General features: G+C 39.9%; 1 protein-coding gene across 1 annotated transcript; it reads right to left on the reverse strand.

Annotated features, from left to right (window-relative positions):
* Nucleotides 1-3763: 3763 nt before the first annotated feature.
* On the reverse strand, nt 3764-27772 carry CNN3 (calponin 3). Its single transcript, XM_085068124.1, has 7 exons — nt 27561-27772; nt 8797-8918; nt 8284-8350; nt 6917-7054; nt 6331-6447; nt 5420-5566; nt 3764-4872 (listed from the first exon to the last, which is right to left on the reverse strand). Exons 1-7 carry the CDS (start codon nt 27615-27617, stop codon nt 4525-4527), a joined length of 996 nt encoding a protein of 331 aa, XP_084924250.1. The 5' UTR covers nt 27618-27772; the 3' UTR covers nt 3764-4524.

Here is a 27772-nt window from a genome sequence, read left to right on the forward strand (position 1 = left end):
CTATGTTGTCAGACTAAAATTAGTAAGTCAACAAGGTCATGGAGCTATACTTTTGGTGTGTCCACTAACATGATTTTTTTACGCTTTCCTGGGAATGCTGTGCCAGTCATCCCTAGATCAGTAAATGCAGAAACATTTGTAGAGGAGGTGCTCTGAAATGACTGTGTCTTGATTTATTCTGCATATCTGAACAGCCAATTAAGGAACAGACTGAGCTCACTGATGGAAATTACCCTTGATAGAAATTCTCTGTAGTCAAGATAATTAGCTATTATGAGGTAGGTGTCTTTCTTTTAATTATACTCTTAAGGGAATGGTTTTTACAAGTTCATATCATAAACTGTCCAGCTCTTCTCCAAAGGGCAGATGAGGAATAGTCCTTCCTTCCTTCTTTCTGCAATTGAAAAGATGAAGCAGAAAAATTTGTGTCTTAATTTAGAGCTTGACAAAGTAGCAGATGACAGAGATAAAATAACAGGACAGACATGAGATTAAAGAATGTTATAAATAATACTTTATAGAAATGTTAGCTGTAACATGGATGTGAAATATATCATGGAGAAATGTAGCAACTGTCAGGGCTGTAGTCAGAAGAGGAACTTAAGTGTAGACACTTTAAAAAAAACTAACTTGATAACAGTCTGCAAGCATTTTCTTGTGAGAAATTTTAAAGCTTTTTTGAACTTTGTAGCTGGGTCCTGATTAAAATACACTTTGTGGGCTCCACCTTGTTCTGAGTATGGAGTAGTTTTAGGTTTTACTCAGTGGCACATTTTATTCTCTTTGTTCAAAAGCTCCTTTAAATTTTGTTTGAGGAGATGTGTGAGGTCAGAAAATGATGCCAACCAGGGATTTCAGTAAAGTATCAATACAGGAAATGAGACATCACTGCAGATAAGTGACTCAGAAGCTATCTTAATGAATAGATTGATAAACCCTTGATTAGTCACAGCTTGGAAATGACGTACAGAAAAGCTCATTGATGGCCTGAATAAGAAATCTCTTTCATTTAAATTCTGCCTGGCCTCCTGCTGTTGAAAGACTAGTTATCTGCTAGGGAATGCTAAGAAATACTTTTTATTTGCCATTTAATTAACTTTACTTTAATATGAGCCACTTCAAGAAGTTGTAGAACGTAGGATAAATGATGAAAAAGGGAAAGAAATAGATTAATTACTTTCTGTCTGGCAAGTGAAGCTGATAATGTACTGGCTGTGACTCACCACCTCTCATTATTGAAATCTGTACACTTGGGTACTTCTGGTGCTCAGCTGGTGGATGCTGTGGGAACTTCTGAAAAGTCTTGAATAAACAATAGCTCTCTAACCCTGAGGAAGTGTGCAGATATGGTACTTACAAAGGGGGAAAACTTTTCCTCTGCCGTGGGTGTGCCAAGACTGCTTCCAGCAGGAGTGTCTTCACCATACAAGCATGGTATTTACCAATTTACAAAGCATAAGAGGTTTGCTTTGAAGTTAAAAAAACCCCAGTTCTTATTACACATTTGGGGTTTTTTCCTGTTTGTATTTGATACTCACACTGCCTGTTTTGGCCTTTGACTCAGGAACTCTGGTGGAAAAAAGGGAGGGAAATTTTTATCTAAGTATGTCCTTGTTTTCAGACAATCCCTAGATGACCTTCAGAGGTCCCTTCCAATGTCAACAACTCTATGGTTCTGCTCATTGCAGTTATGATGCAGTGCCATTGCCTTCACTGCAGCTCCACAGTGGAGAAAAGACACTTGCTTAGACACTTCCTACAAATTCTAGGTTGACTTTTAAAGGAGGACAGTACTGAAAAATGCCAATTAAGCTGTACTTGAGTGTATTCTGTTTAAGGAATGCTGTACTATCATTAGTCCAGAAATTACATTGTAAAATAAGTTTTTGAGAACTGTGTGTATTTTTACGGAAGACTTCCAAATACATAGCTTTTAATTAAATTTGTACAGAAAGCATAGCTTTATAGCTTTTGGGTAGAGCTCAAGACCTCCCAATCTTACACACATTGCAGTAGCAATTGTGTCAACAACTTCCAGCTGCAGCATTCCTGTGGGGCAGGAGTCCTCACTGGAGTTAGAGGGATAAGGCACTCCTACAGAAACTGAGGCTATTTAGTGCTTGTTTCTGGGTGCTGCCTTCTCCTGCAGGGTACTGGAGTCAGGCAGCTGTAAAGGAGGCTGTATGTAGGCACAGCTCCTGGGAATTTGGTTCCTGCTGGTGCTGAGGGTGAGCTAAGCCACTTCCTCAATAATTTGAGGTCTGCCCTGCGATGCAGTCCAGTGAGTGTGGACTCTTCTTCCCTGCAGCTATGGAAGATTAGATTCAGCAGAATGAAAGGTATTTTATAACTATATTCCTTAAAAATAGGAGATGGGCATTACTGGTGTCTGTTTACCAGAAAATGGGTAACTATTGCAGTCTATTGTTTGAAGCAGGGCAGCTTGATTTTGGTCTTGTTTGGTGTCTACTTCAAATTCTCAATTCACTGATTTCACTGGATTTATGATTTCACTGGATACCTCTGTGGATGAAAGAAAACAGGCATACTGAGAACAGTTTGTGTTTTTTGTTTCTTCTATTCAAGTACATAATAAGGGTTTGCAAGTAGTTTAAAGTCTAAGTTTTGGATTCAGAAGGAGCAGGAAGGAGAGCATAGTCAAGCTTTCAAAAACAGACTCTGCTTTCACCCAAACTATGAAAACAACAAAATTTTTGCTGTTTGTGGATCTGCTTTTCAGCATTCAATACAACCATTCCAAATAGTTAATTACTATTATTTTGAAGGGGGAGAAATAGTATTATACAGGAGGAGCAGGTCTTAACAGATGTCTTGCTAATAATTCTCTTTCCTCAGATGTAGGGCTTGGACCAGTGACCTCTAGAGAGCCTTTCTAATTTAAATTCTGTGAAATAAATAAGCTTAAGACTTACACAACAAATAGGTCAGCTGAAAGTCAGATCACCACATCACATTCAAAGATAAACTAACGGAGAAAGCACAAACAATTTCCAGTCTTGAGGGAAAAATCCTTCATAAAGGATTGTGTAAAAGCCTTCATAATGCAAATGTAAAACATTTTATATGTGACTGTAGTAAGTTTAAACTGCAGGTAACACTTTTAAGAGAACTTTGAATTATTTTACAAAAGTTAGAAACTACAACACTGGCTCCTATTGATACATGCTACTTTTTCTCCTTTTGAAAACAGTGCTGGCAAATTAGTGTAGCCTCTCTGCACTCCATGGTGAGGAAGACAGTTATCTGTCATTTAGGAATAAAGCTCTGCTATCAGTAACTGGGTAACTCGGATTGCAGACCAGCAGGCACAAAGACTGGGTGTCTCTTTACATAATCTAAAGCCAAGGGTGTTTTGAGTTCTCCAAGTGATGGTATAAAGGCTATAAGCTGAAGCAGAGGCAGCAATAAATAAGTGCAGATCCTTGTTTGCCTCGAGAAAACAGCAGGGATTTAGTGAACAGCTAAGGATCTCTGGTCATAACCTCAGTCATGAAGAGGGGAAGTGAACCCGGCTGTGAAGGACCTACATTCCTCTCCTATTAAGTCAGTGTCACTCATTCCTGAGAGATTTTTACAAGATTGTTAGATTAAATCCCATGGAAAAGAATGAGCCCAAACTGCAACAGACCAGAATTCTACATTACCCTTAACACAGGCAAAGGCGATGCTTATTTGGGAATAATTTTTGTGACATCTAATCTTTAAGAATGGTAGCATAACAAATGAGACAAGATCCTCTACGTACCTTTAAGAAAAAAATATTTATTTATAAAAATACAATGGGATCAGTTTGAGAAGTGTGGCAATAAATACAGTTCAAGGAAGAAAAAAGCATTTCTACATGGATATATTATGGCACAATAAAAGGTAAATGCACCATCAATCATGGAACTTCTGTTGGCTCAAGACTTTGTACAAGCTCCCTTTTTAGTAAGACAACTATTTCTAAGTTTGGTCAGTGTTGATAATGGAATGAATACACAATCACAAATGCACACTTATGTCTAATGCAGGACTTACCATTAGCAAACAATACTTTTAAAACATAGCAATGATATTAAATCACTAATGAGATATCTTAAATTCAATTGGCAAAAACCACATGTAACTTTAAGCATGAGATTTCATTTATCTCCTCTGGAGAAAAGCTGTAAATATGTAAAATGAAGGCTTAACGTGGTATGTAAAGACCTACTTAAGTAGAGATTGTGAGAATGCATAGCTCCTTATCAAACAACCTGGCTGTATGAGAGCACTCCCCCTTTCACAGTATTCCTTTTACTTCATATGCAGTTATTGTTTATGCTGTAGACTACAACTGTTACAGCACTAAAGGCAACTAGACAGGGAAAGGGCAGAGAAAGGAAAAGGAATGTATGTAAGGCAGTATTTCTTTAGGTACATTAAGCGTAGTGTGTAGGAAAGACAGGTAACAATTCCACAAGGCTAGTTTCGTTCTTACTGAATAAAATAATGGACTAATACTGAACTTTTGATGCAAAGCTAGTAATCAATGCCCTGGTCACTGTACTGACCATGGTAATCTCTTTGATAGTCATCTTGGTACTCTCCGTGATAGTCATCTGGGTATTCTGCCTGATAATCGCTATCGCTGATTTCTGACCCATTCGTTCCTGTTCCTTGGCTGCCGTTATGGATGACAGGTTCTGTGGGTGCAGCACAGTACTTGGGGTCATACACTTGCCGTCCAAGCCCATACACACTCATTCCCTTCTGTGAAGCTACTTTGTTGGTACCCATTTGTAACGAAATAGTTGAGTTATCCACAGGCTGTAATATGTGCTTCTGATCGTAGATGTCTCTCCTGGTACCTGGTGCCAGCATACCAGCCTAATAAAACAGGATTGTAGAGGTTCAGTAAGAAGGTCAAGAGCTGTGATTACCAGATTTATGATTTCAACTACTATGCCTCACTGAAAGTGCTGTAAAGTAAAAATTAAAGTATAACAAAACACAGCACAGAAGCATGTGCTCACTAGTACGTAAGTCACAGACGAAAGTCCTTGAAGAAAGGTCCAATTAATGTTCCTCTTTTGGAAAGAACATACTAAGTACTCTGACTAAAGTGGTGCCAGTAAGCAATTTCTTTTTTGCCTCTGTCTAGTTAATACTTAAAATGAAGTTACTGTTTTCTTCTGCTCTAACAGTGCTAGCAGGAAATTCTAGAAGCACCGGGTCATTTTTGTGCCTTAGGACACTCAGCACAGAACACACTGGTTAAGAGATTCAAAGTCCTCTATTACGGCTTTGAATAAAAGCACAGCTGAACTACATGTACCCACTCACTGCTGCCTGATAGACTCTGCTACTGGGCACCACTCCAGGCTCTCCTGTCCCACTGGTGTCCACCCTGCACATGTCACACAGTCTTGCTTACCTGACTGGCTCCTTTGTTAGTGCCCATCTGTAGGCTAATCGTTGTCTGGTCAAATGGCTTATCAGTTTGCATTTTTGGATCATAAAGGTGTCTTCTAGTTCCGTAAGCAGTCATGCCTGCCTGACTGGCACATTTGTTGGTGCCCATCTTTATTGGGGGAAGGAAGAGATGGACAGAAAAAAATATTTTTATTTGTACATTAAGCATAGTCTAAGGAAACAAATATGGTTTGTAACTGTGCTGGCTTACAAAAAAAGTAGTTTCAGGGCATGCTTTCCTCATGTAGTTTGACCACTACCTGTTATAAATTACCCTTTCTCCTTACTGAGTTTCGAAAGGAAAAATAAAGGCAACTGTCATCTTAAGGCATTTCAGTGACTGGCATTTGCCCAACTGGAATTGGAATTTTCCCAATTGCAATTGGAATGGATGTATGCCTCAAAATGTAACGAGTAACTTTTACCTTGGACAGAAATTATTCATTTATACTGCCACAATTTTCTCTACCACAGGAATTTTAAGATTTTATTTTGGTTTTTATAATTACTAAGGAAAGAGGAGAGAGAAAAAAGTTTCAATCACACAAAGAGATTCAGCTATCCAAAGACTCCTACTTTAAAACCACCTTAAAAGACAGAGATGATGCTGCTAATATTAGCTGTTCCTTTCCTCCTTATCACTCTTACAGCAGATTTAAAACAAACAAACAAACCTTCCAGGCAGTGACTTGAGCTTATAAAGCCAATCAACTGCTTACAAGAATTAAAACCTCATTCCTCATTCCTCTTCCGTGATAAGAATATAATGTTATTCTGCACCTGGTTTTGCATAAACAATGTATCAGTTAATCAAAGCAAGAAAGTTGTTCTCAAATGTAACAAATTAACTGCAAATTTGAATTTCATACTTACCTGCAGGCCAATTACACTTTGACCAGCTTTTAGTTTTCCTGCATCAAAACTTCGTGCTTGTTTCTCTGCATATTTGACACCAATATCAATTGTAGTATGAAAACCTTTAGTTTTTGCCTATTTAGGGAGAGGAAATATAGAGTATTCAGTGTTTGAATCGTATTTTCTAGCTCCACCGCTGAGCCTGGGCTCTCAAACAATGCCACAAGCAGGTCTATCTCCATGAGACTGTGTGTCAGGGCTAACAGAAGGTACCAGCTTCCCATGCCATTTGAAGGTGGCACTCCAAAGCTACCCAAGTCAGAAGGATATTCTGCAGGGAATAGTGTTCTCCTGTGAGCCCCCCACTGCTCTGTGTATGCACAAGGAGGCAGTCAGGGACCCTCACTCTGAACTCCAAGCCTTCCCTGGGGCATGTGGGAGCACACAGCCCTCTGAAGTGCAACCTCTGCAGCATCTCAGACTCTCAGTACTGTCTGTCCTCTCCTGACAGGCTGGATGCTGTTTTCTGTATTTACATAGGTTGTAAGGGTGCGTCTGAACTGGCACATGGATTTGTGCCAACTCCAGGGGTACTAATACTTACCAGACCTGCCAGTGCCACTAGAGTAGTCTGTACTTGAGTCATATTTCCATTTTCAAAAAGATCATTTGCTTCAAAAATATCATGTGGCTTCATGCCGTAGACTTGGATGGCTTTGATAAAATTCCCAATGTTCTCCAGCTAAACAGAAACAGAAAAGCCAGTTTTCTACTCAGGGTTTCAAAACAGAATGTAAATAATTTTAAAACTTTCTGGTGTTGGTTGGTTTGTTTGCTTGTTTTACTCAAGTTCTTTGTGTGAACTGGACAAAACAACTGGCATGGTTAAGAGTGACAGGTGGGAAGTCTGGGATTACTTTTTGTTAGTTTTAATACTGATTTCAGAAATCAGACTTAAGGGGTTATCCAGCCTGGCATCCCTCCATCAGTGAGTACCACACACTTTGTTGGAGTGGGCTTTGATAAGAAAACTTGTCTCAACTGTTTGTCCCTTTCAAGTGAAATTCTAATCTAAAACCTAAAAATTAGAAAATTGACATAGTGTCCATGCTATTTGACTTCAGCAACTGATAATTTTGAATAAAATAAAAGCATAAGTATGTGGATGGGATCCTTCTGTGGACTGAAAGCCTTATCTTGCTCACCTCCTGGGACAAATAAGCTTTGGGGTTTCTTAGCACTTTTTAGCCCTATGTGCTGTAGAAATTGGAAAGCAATATGCAATACAAAGAGTAAGGACTGCATGTCATCTTTCCTTCTAAAGTCTTAAGAGGTATTACAACCTAAAAAAAATAAAAAATCCTTGACCATATTTAGAAGTGTTCAATGCCAAGAAAACAAGGAGGCTGACATAACAGTATTAAGCTATACCCAGCAACAGCAAAGGCAGTTACTCTAGGCAGCAACATTTCCAATGTTTGTTCCGAAGCTGCATCCTCTCCAGATACCTTCTCAGGAGAACACTTCATACAGAGATGTATAGGTGCAGGCAAGCTGTTGACTTAATACCCTGCAGCATTGCCTGGATGGAAAAATCAGTTGTGATTTAATAAAAAGTAAACTTTTTGTTTGTTTGTTTGTTTTTTTTAACTGAGGAAAGGCCTTGCTATAGGGCTCTAAGTTGTTCTACCATCTCACACTTCCCCAAACAGCTAAAGCACTGCTATTAAATACAGGTACTCAACTGCCATTGATGAACCACCTCAGCTGTAGCTGCATTCTGGTAAACGTTACTCAGGTCTGCAGCATCCTCAACTCTTGGATATGTATCACATGTAAACTTGGTGCTCTTAAGATTTAAGATGAACCATTTTCACAGCAAATTTGTTAACACGGAAAAAAATAATTGTTTGGGGGTTGAAGGGGTTAGAGGTGTAGTTCTGGGGTTGGTTTGTTTTTTGTTTTTTTTACCTGGTGCCAATTTAGTTTTGATTGATTAATTTTCTTCACTGATCCTGGCTGCAGCTTATTTATAAGCCTGGGGAGGTGAAAAAGAGGGAAATGCTTAAACAATAAATCTCATCCTTATACCATCTGTGCAGGCATTTTATAATACTTTCACTCATGCTTTATTAGTTGCATTAGTTTCATCAAAATGGTTAATTTCTTGGTTCACAGAGGACTAGCTCAGTTCTTAGGTCTCACAAGTCTAATAGACTCTAAGAATTTTTGTGTGCTATTGATTACTATAGAAATGAGCTATGCCATTAAATTTAGAAACACTTAGAAATCTTTGCTGAAACAGAAAGGAGATGTAAGAGTTCATTTTTCCAATAGTTTCAAAGAAGTTGTCTCCCACCCTACAGTCAGCTATCTTTGACTGTTATTGTTGATGTCTTTTGAAGGGGAATCTTCAGAAAGTCCCTTCTTAGTTCCTCAAAAGTAGAAAACTACTAAAAACAAGGCTACTTAATAAATGCTTACTCGCATAAAATTATGCCATCTTTTAATCCCAGTTGAAAGTTTGCACCAATACTCAGCCCTGTAACCTCTTCTATCCAGTTACGCAGATCTTCTTCTATCTGGGGGTCATATTTCAGGGCAATCTGTAACACAAGCAGTTATAAAGTTACTTCAGGAGAGCAATCTCCAACTCTTCCCCACCCCAATTCCATTTCAGAGTATGTTACAGCTGTTATCCGGTAATTTTATTGCTGGATTTTTAAACTGTATTTTATACATCAGAGTACAGATGTAAGTACTTTATCCCTTCAACTACAATTTCCATGGCTTTATTAAACATCTATTTGCAAAAAGCACTTTGAAGCATGTAGCAGTTTTTCCTAGAGCAAGTATTTCTGGAGATCCTGAAAAGTCTTTTGACAGCTGCAGAGGAATGATTTTTGAAAAAATATTCAACCCAAGTTGTACTTTGGCAGGAAATAAGGAAGGGAAATAGTATATTATGAACACAAGAATTCTGAATCGCCATGCCATCACAGCTACTGCTTGCATGTAGATTTCTACATGAGAAATATTATATAATAGATTTGAAGTTATCCAGCTGAAGATTGTAGTGGGTTTGCTTTTATAGCTAGTTTATGATTAATGGAGATGACCTAGTAAGTTTTCCCCTTGTTGCTACAACATGAAGAGTTATCTCGCTGGGGATTTTGGAAGCTGTGTGTGTGTCTTGGTTTATCGTTAACCTTTTAGTATCCCTGCTATTTCTTTTCTCTTTGACCTTCCTGGAAGACTCTTTTGGAATAAACTGTGATCTCATATTTTAATTGCAAAGAAAGAAAACCTGCAATAATCTTTGAAGTTAAAGTCATCAAGCAGAGGCCCAGAGTTGTTAGCAAGATGACTTAAAAACTAATTTTCCAGATGTTCAGACTTCACTATGTGTGTAAGTTTATGCTTCAGTCACTAGAAATCAATCCATGTGAAAGGAATGCTTAATACCAGTGAACTTCACACCACCAGCTGTCAACAGCATCCATGTTCCTTCACTGCCCTTTGTTCCCCTCCCTTGAACACACCAAAAAGCAGCTCAAACTTCCTTCAGGCTGAACCTGTCACCTTTGCAAACATTTTCGATATCGGTGACTTGCACAAAATGGATTCTGTCACTGAAATCATCACTACTTCTTCTGCAAACAAAACAAATTATCTGAGCACGAGATTGTGTGGGATAAATAACCTCCACTGGTGCAGAAGTTGGCAACACTTCCACCTTCATTAGCTGTACTGCATGGGTCAGTGAGCAAGGTGGGAGGCGAGGGAGGTGCCATGAGAAACCTGACAGGCAAGCACAGAATGTACCTGCAGTATTTCTAACTCCTGGAAGATCAGCTCAGCTACACCAGTTGCTTACAAACTCCTAACAAGAAATGCCTGTACAGCCTTTCACATTCAGATCAAAATGTACATTTGAGACTTTTTTCATATAGTTTTGAGACCTCAGCCAAGGAAGGCTAGCTATTAGCAGCTATATTTATACTGCAGGAGATTATAATTCCAGCCTATCTGAATTACTTGGATAGAGGCAATTGCTACATTTTGGCTAGCATTAGTAATCCCTGACTCTAAACTGACCAAACTACAAATTACAGTACTCTGTTCTCTATTTTTCTTCTAAGGGGAATGGAAAATTCCTGTATCTCTGGCTTTACTTCAAAAACTTGCCTAATACTTATTTTCCTTAGACTATTTGTAACAGTAGTGCTATGATGCCATAGTTACAGATCAGGATAATGGACTAACCCATTCCTACATTCAGATCTTGATTAAGGTATAAAATCTTGTGCAGTATTCTGTACAAGATGACAAGGGAAATGTCATGACTTTATTTTTTAATCACACCTTTTGGATATTAGCTGAGAAGCAGACTATAAAAGCTAACTGAACATTAGAGCTTCATAGAGGACATGGCTGTGGTCTCATCTCTTGGGTGGCAGATAGTTTCCCTTGCACCTCCCTTAAGTTTAGCAGCAGCAACACAACCACATTCATTTGTAGGGATGGTAATAATAGCAAAGAGTGGGTAACATCTTGAAAATGGTGTATGAAGAAGTCAGCTATCATCTTTATCCTTCCTAACCTGGTGATTAGCTTACAAATTACTTTTCATGGATATTGTTATTTCCTATGGAAACAAAGCTAATGTGATCACAGCTTTAATTTGTTTTCCCATGAACATCTGGTAGAACTCAACTATCTTGTTCAAAATTATAGAAGAGAAGCAGTCTTGGACAGAATTGAGTCAGTTTAGATTTTGTGTGAAAATAAATATATGTGCAAAGGAGAAAGATACCAAAACATCCCCTGCAAATGACTGAAACATAGCACTGTACTCTTTTTACACATTAGAGAACCTATTGAAATCTTGCAAAAGTGACCTTGCCCACAAAACCATAAGTTATGTGTACAGGCAAGACATATAGTGTCTTCAAATGAAGAAACAGGATTTATAGAAAGGCCAGAACATTCTGTTCTGAGGCTCCAGTTAGAAGACAGCAGACAATTTGGGCTGGTCATTCATATGTTGACAGTTCATACTGTGATAAATATACCATTCTGGCATGCACGTGGGCACAAAGCAGGGGTTGAACTAATCTCCTCCACAATTCTTTAGTTACATATATAATAAACACTGTGCTTTCTGAAAACTTAGGCAATTTCAGTGTAGCTTAAAGACAGTGTTAAGTCATGGTTTAGCCATCCTACAGTTGAAATTTTCTGGAATAGAACTGCATTTGTGTTTCTACCTTTCTACCACTTATTTTTAAACACCGGTAACTTTTTTTCTTCTCTTTTTTTTTCTTTTTTTTTAATTAAAAAAAGGAAATTAAGTTTGTGATCATATCACCAAGAGACAGTTTAAAGACTAATCTTTTCCCTCCCAATATTAAAAAAAAGTAAATATGGAAGCCAGTAAGACTGAGAACTCTAAAGACTTCTGCAAGTGTGGCTATTCGTATCCATCTTGGCAAACTTATAAAAGAAAAAAAAAGGCAGAAATTTTCCTCATTTAATTCTAAGTGCATTCCATATGTGAGATTACAACTGAACTGAATATTGAATTGCTAACCCCTTTGCTTGGGGACCTTAGAAGTAATCAGGTGGAATTTTATCACTTCTGAAAAATATTTACTTTATGTTGGAGTACTTCACCATGTGTTCAAATCCTGAGCTTTTCAAGGGGTTTTAATTGTCTTGGGATATCACTACGGTGGTTATCTAGAGATAGGAAGTAAAAAATGCTTATACACATGAGGAGACTTTTCTTATTGCCACTAAAAGCATTACTAAAAAGCATTACTTATTGCCACTAAAAGCATTAAATCTGCTTGTTTTCGAAGTTGTTTTCCTCTACTGTACTGTTTGACTTAAATATGGTAACATTTTTGTTCTGATTTTTGAGCTGATGGGAAATTAGGTTACAAAAAAGTAAAAACTGGCGCTAGTTTCTCTGCAAATTATCTTCAATCTACCCAAAAAGCTGGAGATGTGGAATCTTTACAAGGTTTTAAACATGCGAGAAGAAGGGATTAAACAGGCAGAGATACAGGTCAGATACTACCAGAAGCAAGGCATTATGCTTACTTTAAATTCTTAGCTCTTCTATTCCCAACAGCACAACCAGAAGTTATGTAACACTCTTTGTGACTATTTCATATTTTCCACATGTGGATATCAGAGTTGTTCCAGTTTTCCTTTGATTGCTATCTATGAGGTGAAGCTGAAGGCTTTGATATAAATGTAAAAAAATTATGTCTTTTTCCATTAGTACTTATCAACGTGCCAACATTTGATCCTTTTTAAATACTAAACCTTCATGGAAGATACTTAAATCTTACAAGTCTACAACAAAAGAAAACATTGTCTACTGAAGATAAAAGCAGTAGCTAAGAAGCTTCATCCAAAGTATCATCAGTACCATGAAAAAAACACTGCAGTTTCAGAATATTGTAGAAATTATTCACTTGTAGCAATGGATATAAGATTCTACAAAAGTTTAATACAAGATAGCAGGAAGCCAACTGCTAATTTCTTTCCTTCTGACAAATGTTGAAAGATATATAAAGTTGTAAATGTTGCTCTTTTTGTTGATGCTTCTGAGATATAGGTTTAATAGTTAGAAATATCTTTGAAAGGAAACTAATAGTTATACAAATGGTCAAAATTACAGGTGATCCAAGGCTGTGGAAGGAAAAGGTGGTTAGGTGTTACTTGCCTATTACAAACTGATAGACATATGTTTATGTCAATGTATGCCTCAGGCTAGAATCCTTGGGTTAAACTTGATTCCTCTGGCAACTTCACCCCTGATCCTCACTCCTAGTTCTGTTTCGGTAGGACTTTCCTGTTTGGGACATTTTAGAGTGTAAAAACCCTCCCTCCATGTGTAGTACAGGAACAGTAATAATCATCACTGTCTTTATCAAGCTCATGAATTTCTGGAAGCAAGAGAAATTATGCTGGCCAATTTTAATGATCTGTCTGTGTCCCTTGAAGTTACTCAATGCGCCTGTAGCATGTTTAGTTTGAGTGATGATGTTAACCAGTACTTCACACCATAACTGATATCATATGGACTTTCAGTTGTCCTTTTATACTAATCTTTTCCAAATTACACAGTACACACTGTACGCTAAGGGCTACATGTATGCCAAATCTCCAGTTTAAGAGTTCAGCTGGCTATATTGCTGCTACTCTGGAAAAATACTGTAACAGGATCTCAAGAAAGAGTTCAAGCACACTGGACTTCTTTTTGCACTGGGAGTAGCAAACACAAATCTTACTAAGTTAAAAAGCAGGTATAAAAGATAAAACTTTCAAAGTTGAACATTGTGTCATAACAGCTTGCACTTCTTAGCTCTGATGAAATTCCTGATTAAAGCAGCAGGTTTCCTGCCCTCCCCAGCAGGAGACAAAGGTTTAACGTTTAATGCTAAATTTAAAGTACTAGAAGGCATTTGAAAAAACTGCTCTCTAGTCATAAGTTTTAACAAGAAAAGCATGTGCTTCTTGAAGTCCATCAACAACTCTATCATAGGAACTGTGTTTATCAACAAAACTTAAGATGTACATATAAAACTGCAGCAAAGTAGGTTGTACACTTTGGTTTTCCAAGGTAATAAAGTGCAGGGCCATGTACAGCAAGAGAAATAACCAGGACTTTACTCGAAGATAAGATAGCATAGGAAGAGGGTACATATATGCTTTTTCACCAAAGTGAACAGAAAAAATAGATAAAGCCCTAAGTTTTGGGCTTTAGGGAGAAATTTGGTATTGCCCATATTCTTGCTTAAAGTGACAGAAAATTACTAACTTTTCAATTAAAAAACAAGATTGAGTAGAGGAAGCTTACTGAATTTCTAATAAGTATAGGAGCATATTAATCTTGTACTGAATTTAATCCATGTCTAGCCAGGGGGTTTAATATTAATTTTACTGTTACACATTTAGATCATAAACTACTGAAAGCAAATAAAAACGACAAATGGAAAACTCCAGGTTTTAAGACCTAAGGTTGTACAGTTTCAATTTTAATCAGCAATTTGTTTCCATATCAACTTTTCAGTCTTTATTAATTTGGAACTGAGTGAAACTGAATTGTTGTGGTTTCAGTGCTGCCTACAAACAGCCTTTGCACTGAAATAAGCACAACCTTCAGCAGCAATTTGTCCTGCTAAGGCCAAAGATACCAATGCTGATACTTCTTTTTTGTTTGCTTGGCACTAGCTTGTGATGAAATCTTTGTCCTCCCCCTTTTAAGGCTTTATGATGGTATGGGGAAAGATGAAAGCAAAATTCTCTCCTTATATCAAGGCAAAAGAAGCTCTTGAAAGCCCTTGTTGCTCAGAAGTGGGAGTCAGGCAGACCACAGCCAGTCCCAAATTGTTTTCCAGAATTCCTGTTTATCACCTGCTGTTCCAGAACACACTTTTGAGTCACCTATCTAAAATTTACACAGCAAAATATCTGGGAGAAAAGAAGCACTAAGAGCTTACTGGCTATGTGAATGACCAACACAAAGGCACAGAAGAGTAAGTTCTTCTCATTAGAGAAGAGGGAGAAGGACTTTCTAATTTTTTTTTTTTAATTATAAAAGCAAGATAAAACTTTCTGGTTAAAATTCCATAGTGTAAATATATTACTGTACCTATCTAATCTTCAGCTTCAGAGGTGACAGAAAGTGGCAAGGACATAATCACTGATTATTTAGTCATAGAGAAAACAAGTAGCAGACTCTGTGAGTTGACACAGAGCACCCAAGAGTGGAAAAATATAAAGTTTTGATTTTTACTGAAAGTGGGTAAGAAAAGGAAGTGACAAGGTACCAAGGTGATTGTCAAGGGGAGCTTCTTGCCGTTTGAACAACCAACCCTTACAATGCAATGACCTTACATCATGAGGACAATTCCCTGTTAATTTCATGTATGTCGACATACATGTTCCATGAAAAAGCAAATGTCAGAGGAGGCATACTGAAGAAACCTAAATGTAAAGGGAATGTGACAATCCAGATGAAAACAAAAGGGGAAAGTACTTCAGAAACTCAAAGCCACCATTCAGTATTCCTTGTTATTGGACCGTGCTTGTTTTTTTTGTCATTATGGACTGTTGTACAAAAAGGCAGAGAACACTGCATTAATATTGCCACAGAAAGATCTCATCATATCCCAATATGCTACTTAGCACAAAAATTTTACAGCTGTATCCATTTTGCTTTATGTGTAGCATAACTGACACCTTGCCAACATCTCACTGTTTTCTCTGTAAATCAAAATTTTTAAAGAAGGGATCTTTAAAGAATCTTTAAACAATCTTTAAAGAAGGGATGGATGAGCATTAATCCAAAATTCCTGGCACTCTTCCCATAGGCACCACTTCAAACTCTGTGAAGTGAGAACAAACCATGCCTCAAAATTTCCAAGTCATCTTACGAGTGCAGATACCTGTAGTCATGCATGGTGCTTGTTGCCAGATCAGCCAGCTGGAAGAACTGAGTGTTCTACTCCCTGGCTGTCCAGTAGGGCTTTATGACATTTTGCAAGCTATTTAAGAAGGCAGTGCTACCCTCTCTTCCCCCAGAGTGCACCAACAACTCAGACACACGCCTGTCCTGGGACTGAATGCTGCTTCCCTCTTGCTCTCAGCAGCTACTGCGATGCCCTCCCTTATCCAAACATGTTCTCAGTTTCTCTTGCACTTTTTGCTCTTATCATGTTTTGTCATTGTCACGGTTTTCTGGCTTGAAACTCCGGTTCTCCTTAGTCATCATCTTCCACTGCCAACCGTAGCACCTTCTATCATGCCACCATATATTATACTTCTTGGTATTGAGTTCCTTTGCACTGTGTATTTAGCCTGTATATTGCTGAACTATTTATATTTCTTCACAGAACGTGGTTTCAGTCACATTCACTATCTACTGGTTTTCGTTTCAAAACACCACTGAGACATGAAATTTCTTCAGCTATGACACAGCTGATCCAACCCAATGGACAAAAGCCTGTTATTCCCTGATGGGAAGTGAATTCTTCTTGCTTTGAAATTCCCCCCCAGTATGAGTGATATGACACAGCAAATCTGGGCAGGCTCTGACATCACATGCACTAATGTCTCCTGTAACAACACACTGAGTCCTGTATGGAAAATCCTGGTAACCTGACAGACAACAGTGCTGCCTAGTTAATCTTCTTTTGAGGAGGAAAGGGAAAAAAATCATACAGAACAATCTGGTGCATAAACAGAAAAAAACTTCCAAAGCAGCTGAAAACAATTTAGTTTTTCCAGAAGCATCTCCTGAGACAATTTTTACTGTATCTCTGGTGGAACAATAGTTCTCAAAGCCTAGATGGAGCCTACAAACAGAAACAGTAACATCAGAGATCACTCACTCTTTCTCAGAATAATTTTCAAATCTATTTCTACTACAGAAAACCAGGAAATTATATATTCTTTCAATCTTGTTCATTCTTCTCCTCAATAGAATGACTTTTAAAACATGTAATTTTATAAGCACACTGTATTGTGACTCAGTAGCCCTTTCCCTAGGCCCAACTGTGTTGACAAGTCTTTCAAATTTGTCTTCCAAATAGAACCACAAAATCTGATTGTTTCAGGCTGAGTCTCTCTCCACACCTTTTTTGTTCTCTTCACACCCTCTTCACTACCAGAACCAGAGTAATTGTTCTACAATAGCAAGCAGGTTATGGGTAACTCAAACATATCACTCACAAAAGTTGGCTAAAGAAAGCTGAAGTCTGTCACTGCAAGCGTTGCTACAAAAGTTACTCAAATGCACATTCCTTCTGCCTCTCCAGCAAAGGCACAGTCCGTGCTACATTTTCTCAGCATTTTTCCAAAGATAAACCTCAAAACTCTGCTCTTACCACTCTTATTTGCCCCCCACTCAGTAAGCTCAGGCCCTCGATTCCTTGCTGCCAGCTGTGATCCCAGGCATAGGCTTGAGTGGGAAATGAAGCAGATGACATGGGAGGTCCCAAGGTGACAGGCATTTCCCAGTTAACAGTGCTCAGTGCTTCCCACCGACTGCACTGATACACTTGGTTGCCTGTCAGCCTGCTCTGATTCACCTCCATGAGCTCACATTAGCTGAGCAGGCTCACTGAGGTGCCTGTGACAGGTATTCATAAAGAAAACACAGATTTCCCTCACTCTTACCATCATTTCATCTTCGCACATCATGATTCAATCTGGCTATTTTTTGTAATTTAGGTGAAAGAAAGACATGATTTCTAAGGAACTTCCTTAGCTGCTCCTAGCCAGTAAGATCTGCCCAGGTTTATCTTTCATAAAAGTAGTAGATCAAAATCTCTCAATTCATGCATAGCACATTTTTGTGGTTGAGGTAATTTCCCCCATTGCTAGTTTTCTTAGCAGAAGCACAAGAAATGCAGATTTCACACCCTAAGCTTTAGAAGACCTTGTCTATCAACAGCTTCATACTCTTGTTTTGCTTTACTGCCAGCAAAAATATTGCAAGAATGAACTTGGCCCAAAGAATGAAAGATAATAATAATCTCCTGCTCCTGACCTTCCACCTCACCCCCTCCTGGATATATCTCTGACCAGTTAAAGTTCAGTAGGTGATGCATAAGGCTGATTATAATCCTGGAAACATTCAAAAATATTTTGGATATGGCCACCCAGACAAGTTGTGCTTTAATCACATAAAAAGTGTTAAAATTATATTCAAAGAAAAAAAAGGTGATGACCATAAACAGGTTAAAAAATGTTTATTTGATTTTCTAATAATATCCATCTTCAAGAAAAAAGCCTAAGAAAAGGAAGACAGAGTGACAAAATTTTTTATGATGTTAACTTCTAGCTCAACCACTTATTTAATGAAAATGTAGTTTTAATCATGTAAAAATCAAGCCATAAGGTTGCTACACTGGAGTTTATGAGTAAAGAAGAAAGCACAGGTGGGAAAGCAGGACAGTCAAACCCCAAAGTAACAGGTTCTGATTCAACACCCTGTAGAAACTTTTGAAGCAACATTTTTCAGCAGTTAAGCACAAACAGCAAGAACAGCTGGCAGTGCTGGGGACGTGCAGGAGATGCAAACACAAACTGCATCCCAAACTCCACAAGGCATGTTGTGGTCTCATTATGAGACACCTGAATTGACAGTAGGCTTGAAATACCCAACCAGCAGAATGTATTGGCAATGCTGTGCTGCCAGTGACTGCAAGAGGTCCCAATCCTCAATTGTTTAAGGTTGCATTATTCTGCTGTAGAACAAAATGCTCAGGTGCACTGACTGAGCTCTTTGTTAGTTATGTTTTGTTCCAATTCTGTTCCATCCATTCAAAGACCAGTGCTTTATCTCTGATATTTAATATCACAGCTTTGTTTATTTTTTAATTAAAACCCACTAGATTCTTTCAAATAGAAGTAGCTTTCCAAACCACAAACATTTTCAAACCATCTTTTATTAATGACAAAGCCTGCTATCAAGACAGACTATAGTAAAAAGGCATTAGTCTTTATTATCTTCAGAAGTTACTTATAATTTTTACTTGTCCAGGGCATGATTAATACAACAATGTCAGCAAGGTAAGGGAACAGCTTCTTTCAAAATTAAGTAAAGAGCACTTAGTCTTAGCAGATATGTGCCTGAACTACACATGCTTCATTGACTTAACACTGTATTGACTTTCAATTACAATACATAATGGAACTTCTAATTGATCCCCCACAGTGTTATGAAGTGAACCAAAGCAGTGGCAACTCAGACTGGTAATGCAGTGAGAATCTCATACTACAGCTCCTGCTCCAACATATCCTTCTGTACACATTCCTTTCTACCGGCCTGAGCTCTGACTTGCGTTCTGCCCATGCTCAACACAGAATGGAAATATTCTGGTATAGTCATGTCAGCAGCAAGGCAGGAGCTGCTTTTCACCATGAACATTTAAATATAACCAAATCCCTTCCCAAATGCATGGGTATTTTATGCCTTAGCTTTTGCTATGAAGGCTTCTAGTATTTAGTCAACAAGAAAAATACTTACTAATTAAATTATTCTTATTCAAGCAAAACCAGGGATGCTAAGGCAATGTTGTCTATAAATAAGAGGCTGTAGCAGTGGAAATATCAGCAGAAAAGCAATATAACAGGAGAGCTTTCTTAGCAAAAAAGCAAAGCAAGGTTTTTACAATAGCAACATCCAGTTTTATCCTGGGAAGAGCCATGGTACAAACATTCAAAGCCCAGCAAGATTTGTTTAGAATCCATCTATAATTCAGCCAGCTTGGATTTTCAGTAGATCAGATTCCATCTTCATGCAAGCATTTCAAGACAGCAAGAAAGTGCAGAAATATTTAGGTTTTGCCCAAACCTAGGAAAATACTTGGTGCTCAGATCCTGTGTGCATGCCCCAGCCACATACTGTTTCACTTTATTGTACTTCTTTAGGATTACACAGTAACCAAAATGCTGTCTAAGTAAAGGTCTGCCTATAAAGTCCTCAAGCAAAATCCTGTGTTGACCCCAGAAGACAGGGTCGAGTCTTGGAAGGGAAGCAGCAAAGGCACTGAATGGTTCAAGTCTGTTTTCCAGGAGCGAGTGTTTATCAGCGAGCAGGGCAGCTCAGGCTCCCAAGGCTTAGAGCCTGCTTGGCCCAGCTGCTGGGCCCGGGCAAGGCACTTGGGGAGAGTCCAAGCAGGGCACTAGAGCGTGGCTGTGACAGCAGCACTTCATCCTTGCTGTCATGGCATTCCCTCACTGCCAGCTCCTCCAGGGGCACCAATGCCTGCCAGCCTTTGCAAGTTATACATCCACAACAGCGTCTGCTTTGGGTAAGAGAGAGTTTTGTATAAGCAACAAGAAATTTAATTATGTCTCCCCTCCAAATATCTACTAAAATCTGCACTGGCTTGATTACAAGGGGAAAAAATGAAGGCATAGGAGGGGGGAGGAGGGAAGGGTTATTGCAGTTAAAAAAAAGAAGAAAGAAAATAATAGCCCCAAACATAGAACCACCCACCTGAAGAAAGCCAAAACTGTTTTTGAGAAAAACACTGTAATTTAACCCCACTAAATAGAAACAATATAAGTTACTATGAGGCATTACTGCAGAACCAAATGTATTTACTCAAAAGACATCATTTGCTGCTGAATATAGCTATACAAGTTAACAGTTGTTTAGAATCAGATACCTACAAAAAGCATTTTTAAGCAAAAGAGTCCCTCTTGAAGAAAAAAAAGAAGGATTTTCACATGATCTCACTTAGAAAAAATCTGTTTCAAATCGCCCTACGTGTCCTGGCCTCAAGCCCGTTTTATACTGAAGGCCTTTCCTGTACAGTTCCATAGGGGATGGGAATCTCTACAAAGTTTGCCTTAAAAGGACGTGTCAGATGCCCAGTGTATACCGTGTTGTGCAGCTACAGAAGCTAACAATTCTGACTACAAAGAACTTTCTATCCTTTATTCTCTGAAGGAAATGATAAACTTTTTGCAGGCAAGAAGAAGCAGCCAAATTAATGTTCTGTCAAAAAAAGACAAGGTGAGACAAAAATCAGTGACGTGCTGTTGTCCCACAAGAATGTGTGCATACATCTATCTCTTATGGGTATTGAGTCAGCAACAGGACTGTAAGTGTTTTTCTCTAAATTTTAATCTAACTCTGAAACCACACAAAGAGCACATTCACTTGTAAATTTTAAACAAGCAAGCATTACTGTAATGCAAATCACAGTTTTTATTTTCTGAGGCTTCTAATCCCATTTAATTGTCATGACTGTCAAGCTCTATTTGCTTTCTTCAGAAGGGTTCTAGTCATAGGAGGTACACTGTGAGTTTGCTTGCAAAGGATGAAAAATACTTATATCCTTAAAAATTAACCTTAGCAAGTTTTATGATTTTCTATCACCAGTGTAAGATTTACTATGAGTGTATGAATCCACCATAAACAATGTCATTATAATACATTTTATACATACACAGAAAATGCTTTAAATGTGACAGTGCAGATGTGCTTACTAAGGTTAAACAGAATAAAAGTTTTCAGCAAATATCCTCACTGTTCCTTTCCTTGGCCCCGTGTTGGGCTGGCCCTGCACTGGGAGTTCTGTCTGCACTGTCCCCACACAGGAGAAGACCCGTGTGGTGCTCCACCTCCACCTTGATGTTGATGAGGCAGCAGGAGCTAATCCTGGCTATGCCATGCATTCATCACCTTCCTCCTAGAAAAAATGGTGTAAGCTGAGAGGCAGAAGTGGAAATGACACCCCTCACCCAGGGCTTAGCACGGGCAGTGACACCTGCCCTGCAGCTCATGACAGCCTCACTGCTTCGCGCCTCACGCCTGAGGACTCCAAAAGACAGCTGGCAACTTGGCAGTGAAGTGTCAAAATTCACTGGGGATTGAAATTGTTGGGCAAAGGAAGCTAACTCCTGTGGCAGTGGTTTACAGCAACTACTGCCACATGTCCCTGGGGTAGCCACTTTCACACATCTGTTTAATCTGCTCAGGGGCTGCTGACCTGACACTGGGTACAGGGTAAGTCTGCCTGGTGGGGTTGGGCCAGGGCTCCCGAAGGCAAGCCATGTTTGTGGGCTTGGGCAAGTGTGCAGAACAGGCAATGCCTGGCTACAAATAAGTGCCATGGGTGCTAACATCCAAGCTGCTGGCAAGAGAAGAGTTTCCACGGCAAACCACTTGCTTCTGTTCATTGTAAAAAGAGATGTATCCTTGCTATGAACTGTCAACCTAATGCCATGTAGGTTCCATCACCATCAGTCTGTACCTCTTAGTAGGGCTACTTATTACTGCTGCAGTATTCATAGTTCTATAGAAGTAGCCACAGAATTGGAAACCTATACTTGATTATGCCTAAGAGAACAGACTGGTCCTGAGACTCAAACAGCGAAAGTGGAAAATGGATTAGACATATCAAGGGAGAGTAGAGACACTGAGATAGACAGTAAAGGATGAAGATGAGTGGAAACACTGTAGTTAAGATTCTCCACTGCTGGATTACCTTCCTCATTTAACTAAAGCAACAACAACAAAAAAATCTATTTAATCTGCATTAATACCAGCTCTCACTCAGTATGAGAACTCTTCACACATGGGATTTAACACTAGGAGAATACAAATTAATAGGTTACTAACGCTTAATAAAGCCAGTGATTCACTGGGTTTCTTAAAAAAAATCCTCTGCAAAATTCCCAGCAAGAGGCTGAACTAATGTTTCAGCAATTGAGGTGGCAAACACATTCTCAGAAGTGCAAGAGGTGTCTGCCCAGAACAGGAACACGGCATGATTTGGAAGTGGAAAGCAGCATGTAGCAGGGCCATGTTCAAGTAACTGTTGTTGAATGCAAGTAACTGAAATTTAATACTGTCAGTCAAAGTAAAACTAAGCATCAGAAACAACCAGCAGAGAAACTGTAAACAAGTTGGAGAATTCTCATAAGTTGGTTGGTGATACATTAAAAATATGCATCTCAGGACTAACTGACAAAATACATGGTTTCATTTTTTATATTATTAAAGTGTTATTAAGTGATGCATGTAGTTACTGTGCCAAACATTGATTGATTGCAAGTTTAGCTATGGAATTATTCCACTGTCATATTTATATTTCATGGACAGTTTTGCTTTTGACTCAGTTACCAAAACTGTGCCATTATGTACAAAGTTCTGAAGTTCACTTGAGCTACAGATCTGTTACCAATGCCTGGATCCAGCCAGAAGAAATTCACAGTTCTTTGAAAAAAATACAAAAATTGGACACAAAGAGAAAAGTTTTAGTGCTTTCCACAGTGAAACTGATATTTAGCTAGGAAATGTTAACTTCAAGAGCCACAATCAGCTATCAGAAACCACAAATTAACTGGCAACAAACTGAAGTTTAATGCTTGCTCCTATAAATTCTTCTGCCATTTCCTCTGAAATTCTCTTTTCAGTATATATTTCTACTACAATATTTCTAAGAGCACCAAAATATTAGATTTTTTATTTATTCCCCATGCAACAAAATGAAGATTTGTATACTGCAAATGGTCATGCAGGCTGATTTTATTTTAAACTAAACATCTGAATTTAATTCAAACCTTGTAAAAGAAAGACATTTCTTCTTTAAAAGTTACATGGATGTCTACACACAAGAGAATAGGAATGCAGAGATCTTATGCTGTCAGTTATGATGACAGAACATACTCTCCTCTGCTCTCAAAGCCTAAGTTTTCACTGCCTTTATCCAATACAGTCTCAATTTTTATTACATCATTTCAGACAACATTAATAGAAATGAACTTTTATCAGCAGCAAACATTTTCACCTAGGGTTCATAAAATTCAGTGAGCAAACCTAAAGGTTTGTCAAGGGAAAATAGTCTAGAGGAAGCATGGAATGGTAAAACAAATGTATAGTAGGAAGAGTTGCATTTTAAGAATGGAAAAGGGTATTATTTTTGTTTTGAAAGGAGGGGTGAGAAAAAGGAGAGGGCCTAACAGTTCAACCACAGACAGCCAAAACTCATCTCACTATTAAATCACTAATTAAAAATTCTGCAAGTTAATTATTTGAATCTGGTTCCCCGATAAAAATATTTATTAAAAAAAAAAAAGAAAAAGTAAATTCTGGACTTGGCAATTAAATCTATTTGGCCTGTAGCAGGTAAAATACAGGACAAGAATTTTCTCCTCAGCAGTTTCAGGAGGAACACAATAATCATACCTAAGACTGGTTTGCATTATTCACCACAGACTTCAATTCTTTTTCATTAATCTGTATTTGCCCTCCAGAAGGAAAGCAGGAAACACCACTGCCCTCCTGCACACTTGCAAAATAGGGAGATATTCTGTTTACAGGCTTCATTTGTCTAACAGCCTTCAGTTCAAAATGTTTGTTTGCCTTCCTCTTCCATGTCACTAGGTTTTGACCTTTCAGGGTGGCAGCTGCAAGGCCAGGATAACTCACCTCAGTTACTCTGCTGTCTTTAAAAAGTCTGGGAAATGGTACTGAGCAGTGACAGCTTCCTGACACAGGGATGGCTCAGAAGGAAAGTCAGGGACATGGAATAGCCAAATGCTATGCAAAACTTAACTCCCCATACAAATCATACTCCTGCCCACCCTTACTTTCTTATGAAGATGAAACTGGCACTGTATCAAACGTAAGAGGAGGGAGAAGATAAATGCCTGCCCAATACAAATAACAATTCCATGGGAAGGGTGGAGTCACTAGGAAGCAGCTGAATGAACTGGAACCTCTCCTCCTGTGGCCTAATGTTCCTGTTTGCCCCACACCTTCTGCAGTGAGACAATGGAGCATAAATCAGAGACAAATATAAAAACTAGTTTGTAGCTCTATCTAATTACATCATCATTTCATGCTATGTCAACTTCATGTACTGCAGAAAATCCCCCATTGCTCAAGAAGAAAATTATTTCTTGCCTGCAGAAGAAACTACCCGTTTCAATCCATTTAAAGGGCTCCCCACTGAATATTTGTTTTGAATCAAATATCTTCTGTGATCTCAAGTAAACAGGGAATCAGCTTCAAAGGGATTACACTAGTTTGACTACCTACTCAATTCTCATGCAGACAAGTTTCCTTACAGCTGGGAACCAGTACACAAACTCCATATTTTTCTTTGAAGGAATGAGGAAAAGATATCCCTAACAGACACCACACACCATATTGGTGTGAAATAAGGTAGGGAGCAAAACAAGAGAATGGACAAGAAGAGCCTCAAAAGTCCAAAAAAAAAAAACCAAACAAAAACACCAAACTAGACATAGATTTTAATCTTAGAGACTGAATCCTGAACATCAATTAAATAAAATTCTTAAAAAGTATCAGGACATTTTATATTCATCTATTCAAATACAATAGCAAACAAAAGGTCTCTCTGAACACTAATACAATGTCTTATGAAAAACTAAAGAATAAAACCCAAAACCAAGGGACTTTTTTATCTAGCACAGTTGGACCCTCAGGCAGCATGGCTCTGAAGCTGTTTTCTGCAGAAAAACATTGCTTTGGGATCAGCACTGAAAATTTCAAACAAGAGTATCTATCATTCAAGCAGGGAGGTACTACAGCTACTTACAAACATAACCCCAACACCACATTAAAAAACCCAGAACACAAGAATTTGCAAAAGGCCAGTATTTCAGAAAGCGTGATTATAATCAGTAGCAAAACCTGATCCTCCAAGAATTGGAAACTAATTCTTCAAATCTTCATGAGACAAAACAATCTGGAAAAAGGAATTTCTGGTCTTTACAGAGACAGTATCTGCTGATCCTTTAGAATTACACAGATGAACAGAAACAAGTCTAACCCACAGCTCCATGCAAGGTACTAGATGGGAGGTACATTATGTATCTGTATATAACACAATTGCTTTGAAATTTGATCTCTTACAGTAAGAACAACACTCTAAAACTCAAAGCTATATCTCTTCTGGAGTTTTTGTTGTTCACTGGAGTTTGTTTGCTTGGGTTTTTTGAAAGGAGATGACTTCATTCGTCTTTGATGCACTTGAATTATTTTCTATGGCTCTGCTACACTGACATTTCCAAAGAGTGCAGCAGAAACCTGCAAACAAGTAAACTGGAGCTGCCCCAAAGCATCAATCCTTTGCACTGAAGGCAGAGAAAGTGAGCAAAACAAAACTCAGCAGGATGAAGTAGAAGGCCCTTTGCATAAAGGTGTGAAATACACCAGTTTCAAACCCTCTGTTAATGCATGGGCTTGGAGCAGTTCCTCAGGAGGCCCTGATGGCAATAAGAAACTGAAAGAAAGAACAAAGAACTTCCCATCTTGTCCCCATTAAGGGATCACTGTTAAACCTACATGATTTTGTCAATAATTTTTGAAGTAGAAGAGCATCCACTTTCTTCCTAATTCACATGAGCTAATACAAAACACGTTTTAGTCTTCTTTTAGGTTTGTTTTTTTTGAGGGTTTTTTTTGTGTATAATGGTGTAGATAAATCATTACATTTAGATGCCAGAAGCAACCACTCTGGGAGATATTTGGTTATGTGATGTCATCAAGCTTTGCAGCAGAACCCACAACCAACTGGGAAAGCCAATAAAGAAAAAAAACCAAAGCAAAATGTTATTTTGTAAAGAATAAATTACAATGTTTAAAGCAACTACTTTTCTCTCCTCTCTCCTTTCTACTCAGCTACAAGTAAAACAGGATTTGGTGATATGCTGAAGCCCAAAACCAGACGTGTGTGAAACAACCGGTTATTAAATACCACGTTTAAACTTTAAGCTTGTGAATAAAGACACTGAGTACCAACTTATGCCCGCTTGTTTAGCGGTGTAATTTTTATTGCAAAGGTTTTTTCCTCTTAGCAAGTAATTGTTCGCTGCAAGGTAGCAGCCAGTGTAACAGGACGGCACGATTACACCTTTTGTTCCTAAGAATGCGAGAAAAACCTCAGCAAAGCCGCGCACAACCGGCGCCCGGCCGCTGTCAGCTGGCTTTTGTGCCGCTTTAAGCCGCAGCCCCGGCACGGCGGGGCTCCGGGCGCTGGCTGTCCGGGCCGGCGGAGCTCCCCGCGCGGAGCCGCGCCGCCTTTGTGCGCCCGGGGCGGGGCGGGGCGGGGCGGGCGGGCGGACAATGCGCGTCTGTGCGGGGCCTGCGCCGATTGGCCGCGCGCCGCCCGTGCCCATGATGTCATGCGGATGGAATGCGCCGCGCGGGGGGCCGCGAGCCGCGCACAGCCCGCGCAGCGCCCCGCGCACCGCCGCGCTCGGCGGGATCGCCCGCGCCCTGCCCTGCCCGGCCCGGCGCTGCCCCGCGGGGCACCTCTGCCCGCCGCGCCGCGCCGCTCCGCTCCGCCGGCTGCGGGACGGCTGCGGGCCCCTGCGCCGCGCCCCGGCCGGTCCCGGCGGGAGGAGAGGGACGAGCGGGATGTCCCGTGCCAGGGCTGCCGGCCCGGGCAGGTGCAGCCCGGGCGACCTTGCGAATCGCGGCTCCGCACAGGGGTCTGCCCGGTGCTGACAGCTCTCCGGTGCCCGCAAGTTTCCCGAGCGGAGCCGCGAAGGACAGCGCCGTCCCGGGCCAGCGGCGAGCGCATCCTTGCGCGCCTCCATCGCGCGGGGCGGGCGGGACCCCCGCCGGCAGCCGGAGGCAGCGGAGCCCCGCTTCGCGTCGCGCCTCATCGCGTCCCGTCCCGCCCCGCCGTCCCGGCCCAGACAAAGCCCGGCGAACCCCGCGCCGTTCGTACCTTGTTCTTGACCTCGGCGGAGAGCCCGTAGGAGGGCCCCTTGTTGAAGTGGGTCATGTCGGCGGTCTCCCGCGGTCCCGGGGCGCTGGTCGCAGGCGCTGGCGGCTCCGGGCTGAGATGAGAGTCCGCCCGCGGCCGCGGAAAGTTCTAGTCCCTCCCCCCCGGCCCGGCCCCGCGGCCGCCGAGCAGCGGCGCGCCAATCGGGGCTCGGG

The sequence above is a fragment of the Lichenostomus cassidix genome, chromosome 8, assembly GCF_008360975.1.
Source record: "Lichenostomus cassidix isolate B80296 chromosome 8, HeHo_3.0, whole genome shotgun sequence".
NCBI classification, from domain to species: Eukaryota; Metazoa; Chordata; class Aves; order Passeriformes; family Meliphagidae; genus Lichenostomus; species Lichenostomus cassidix.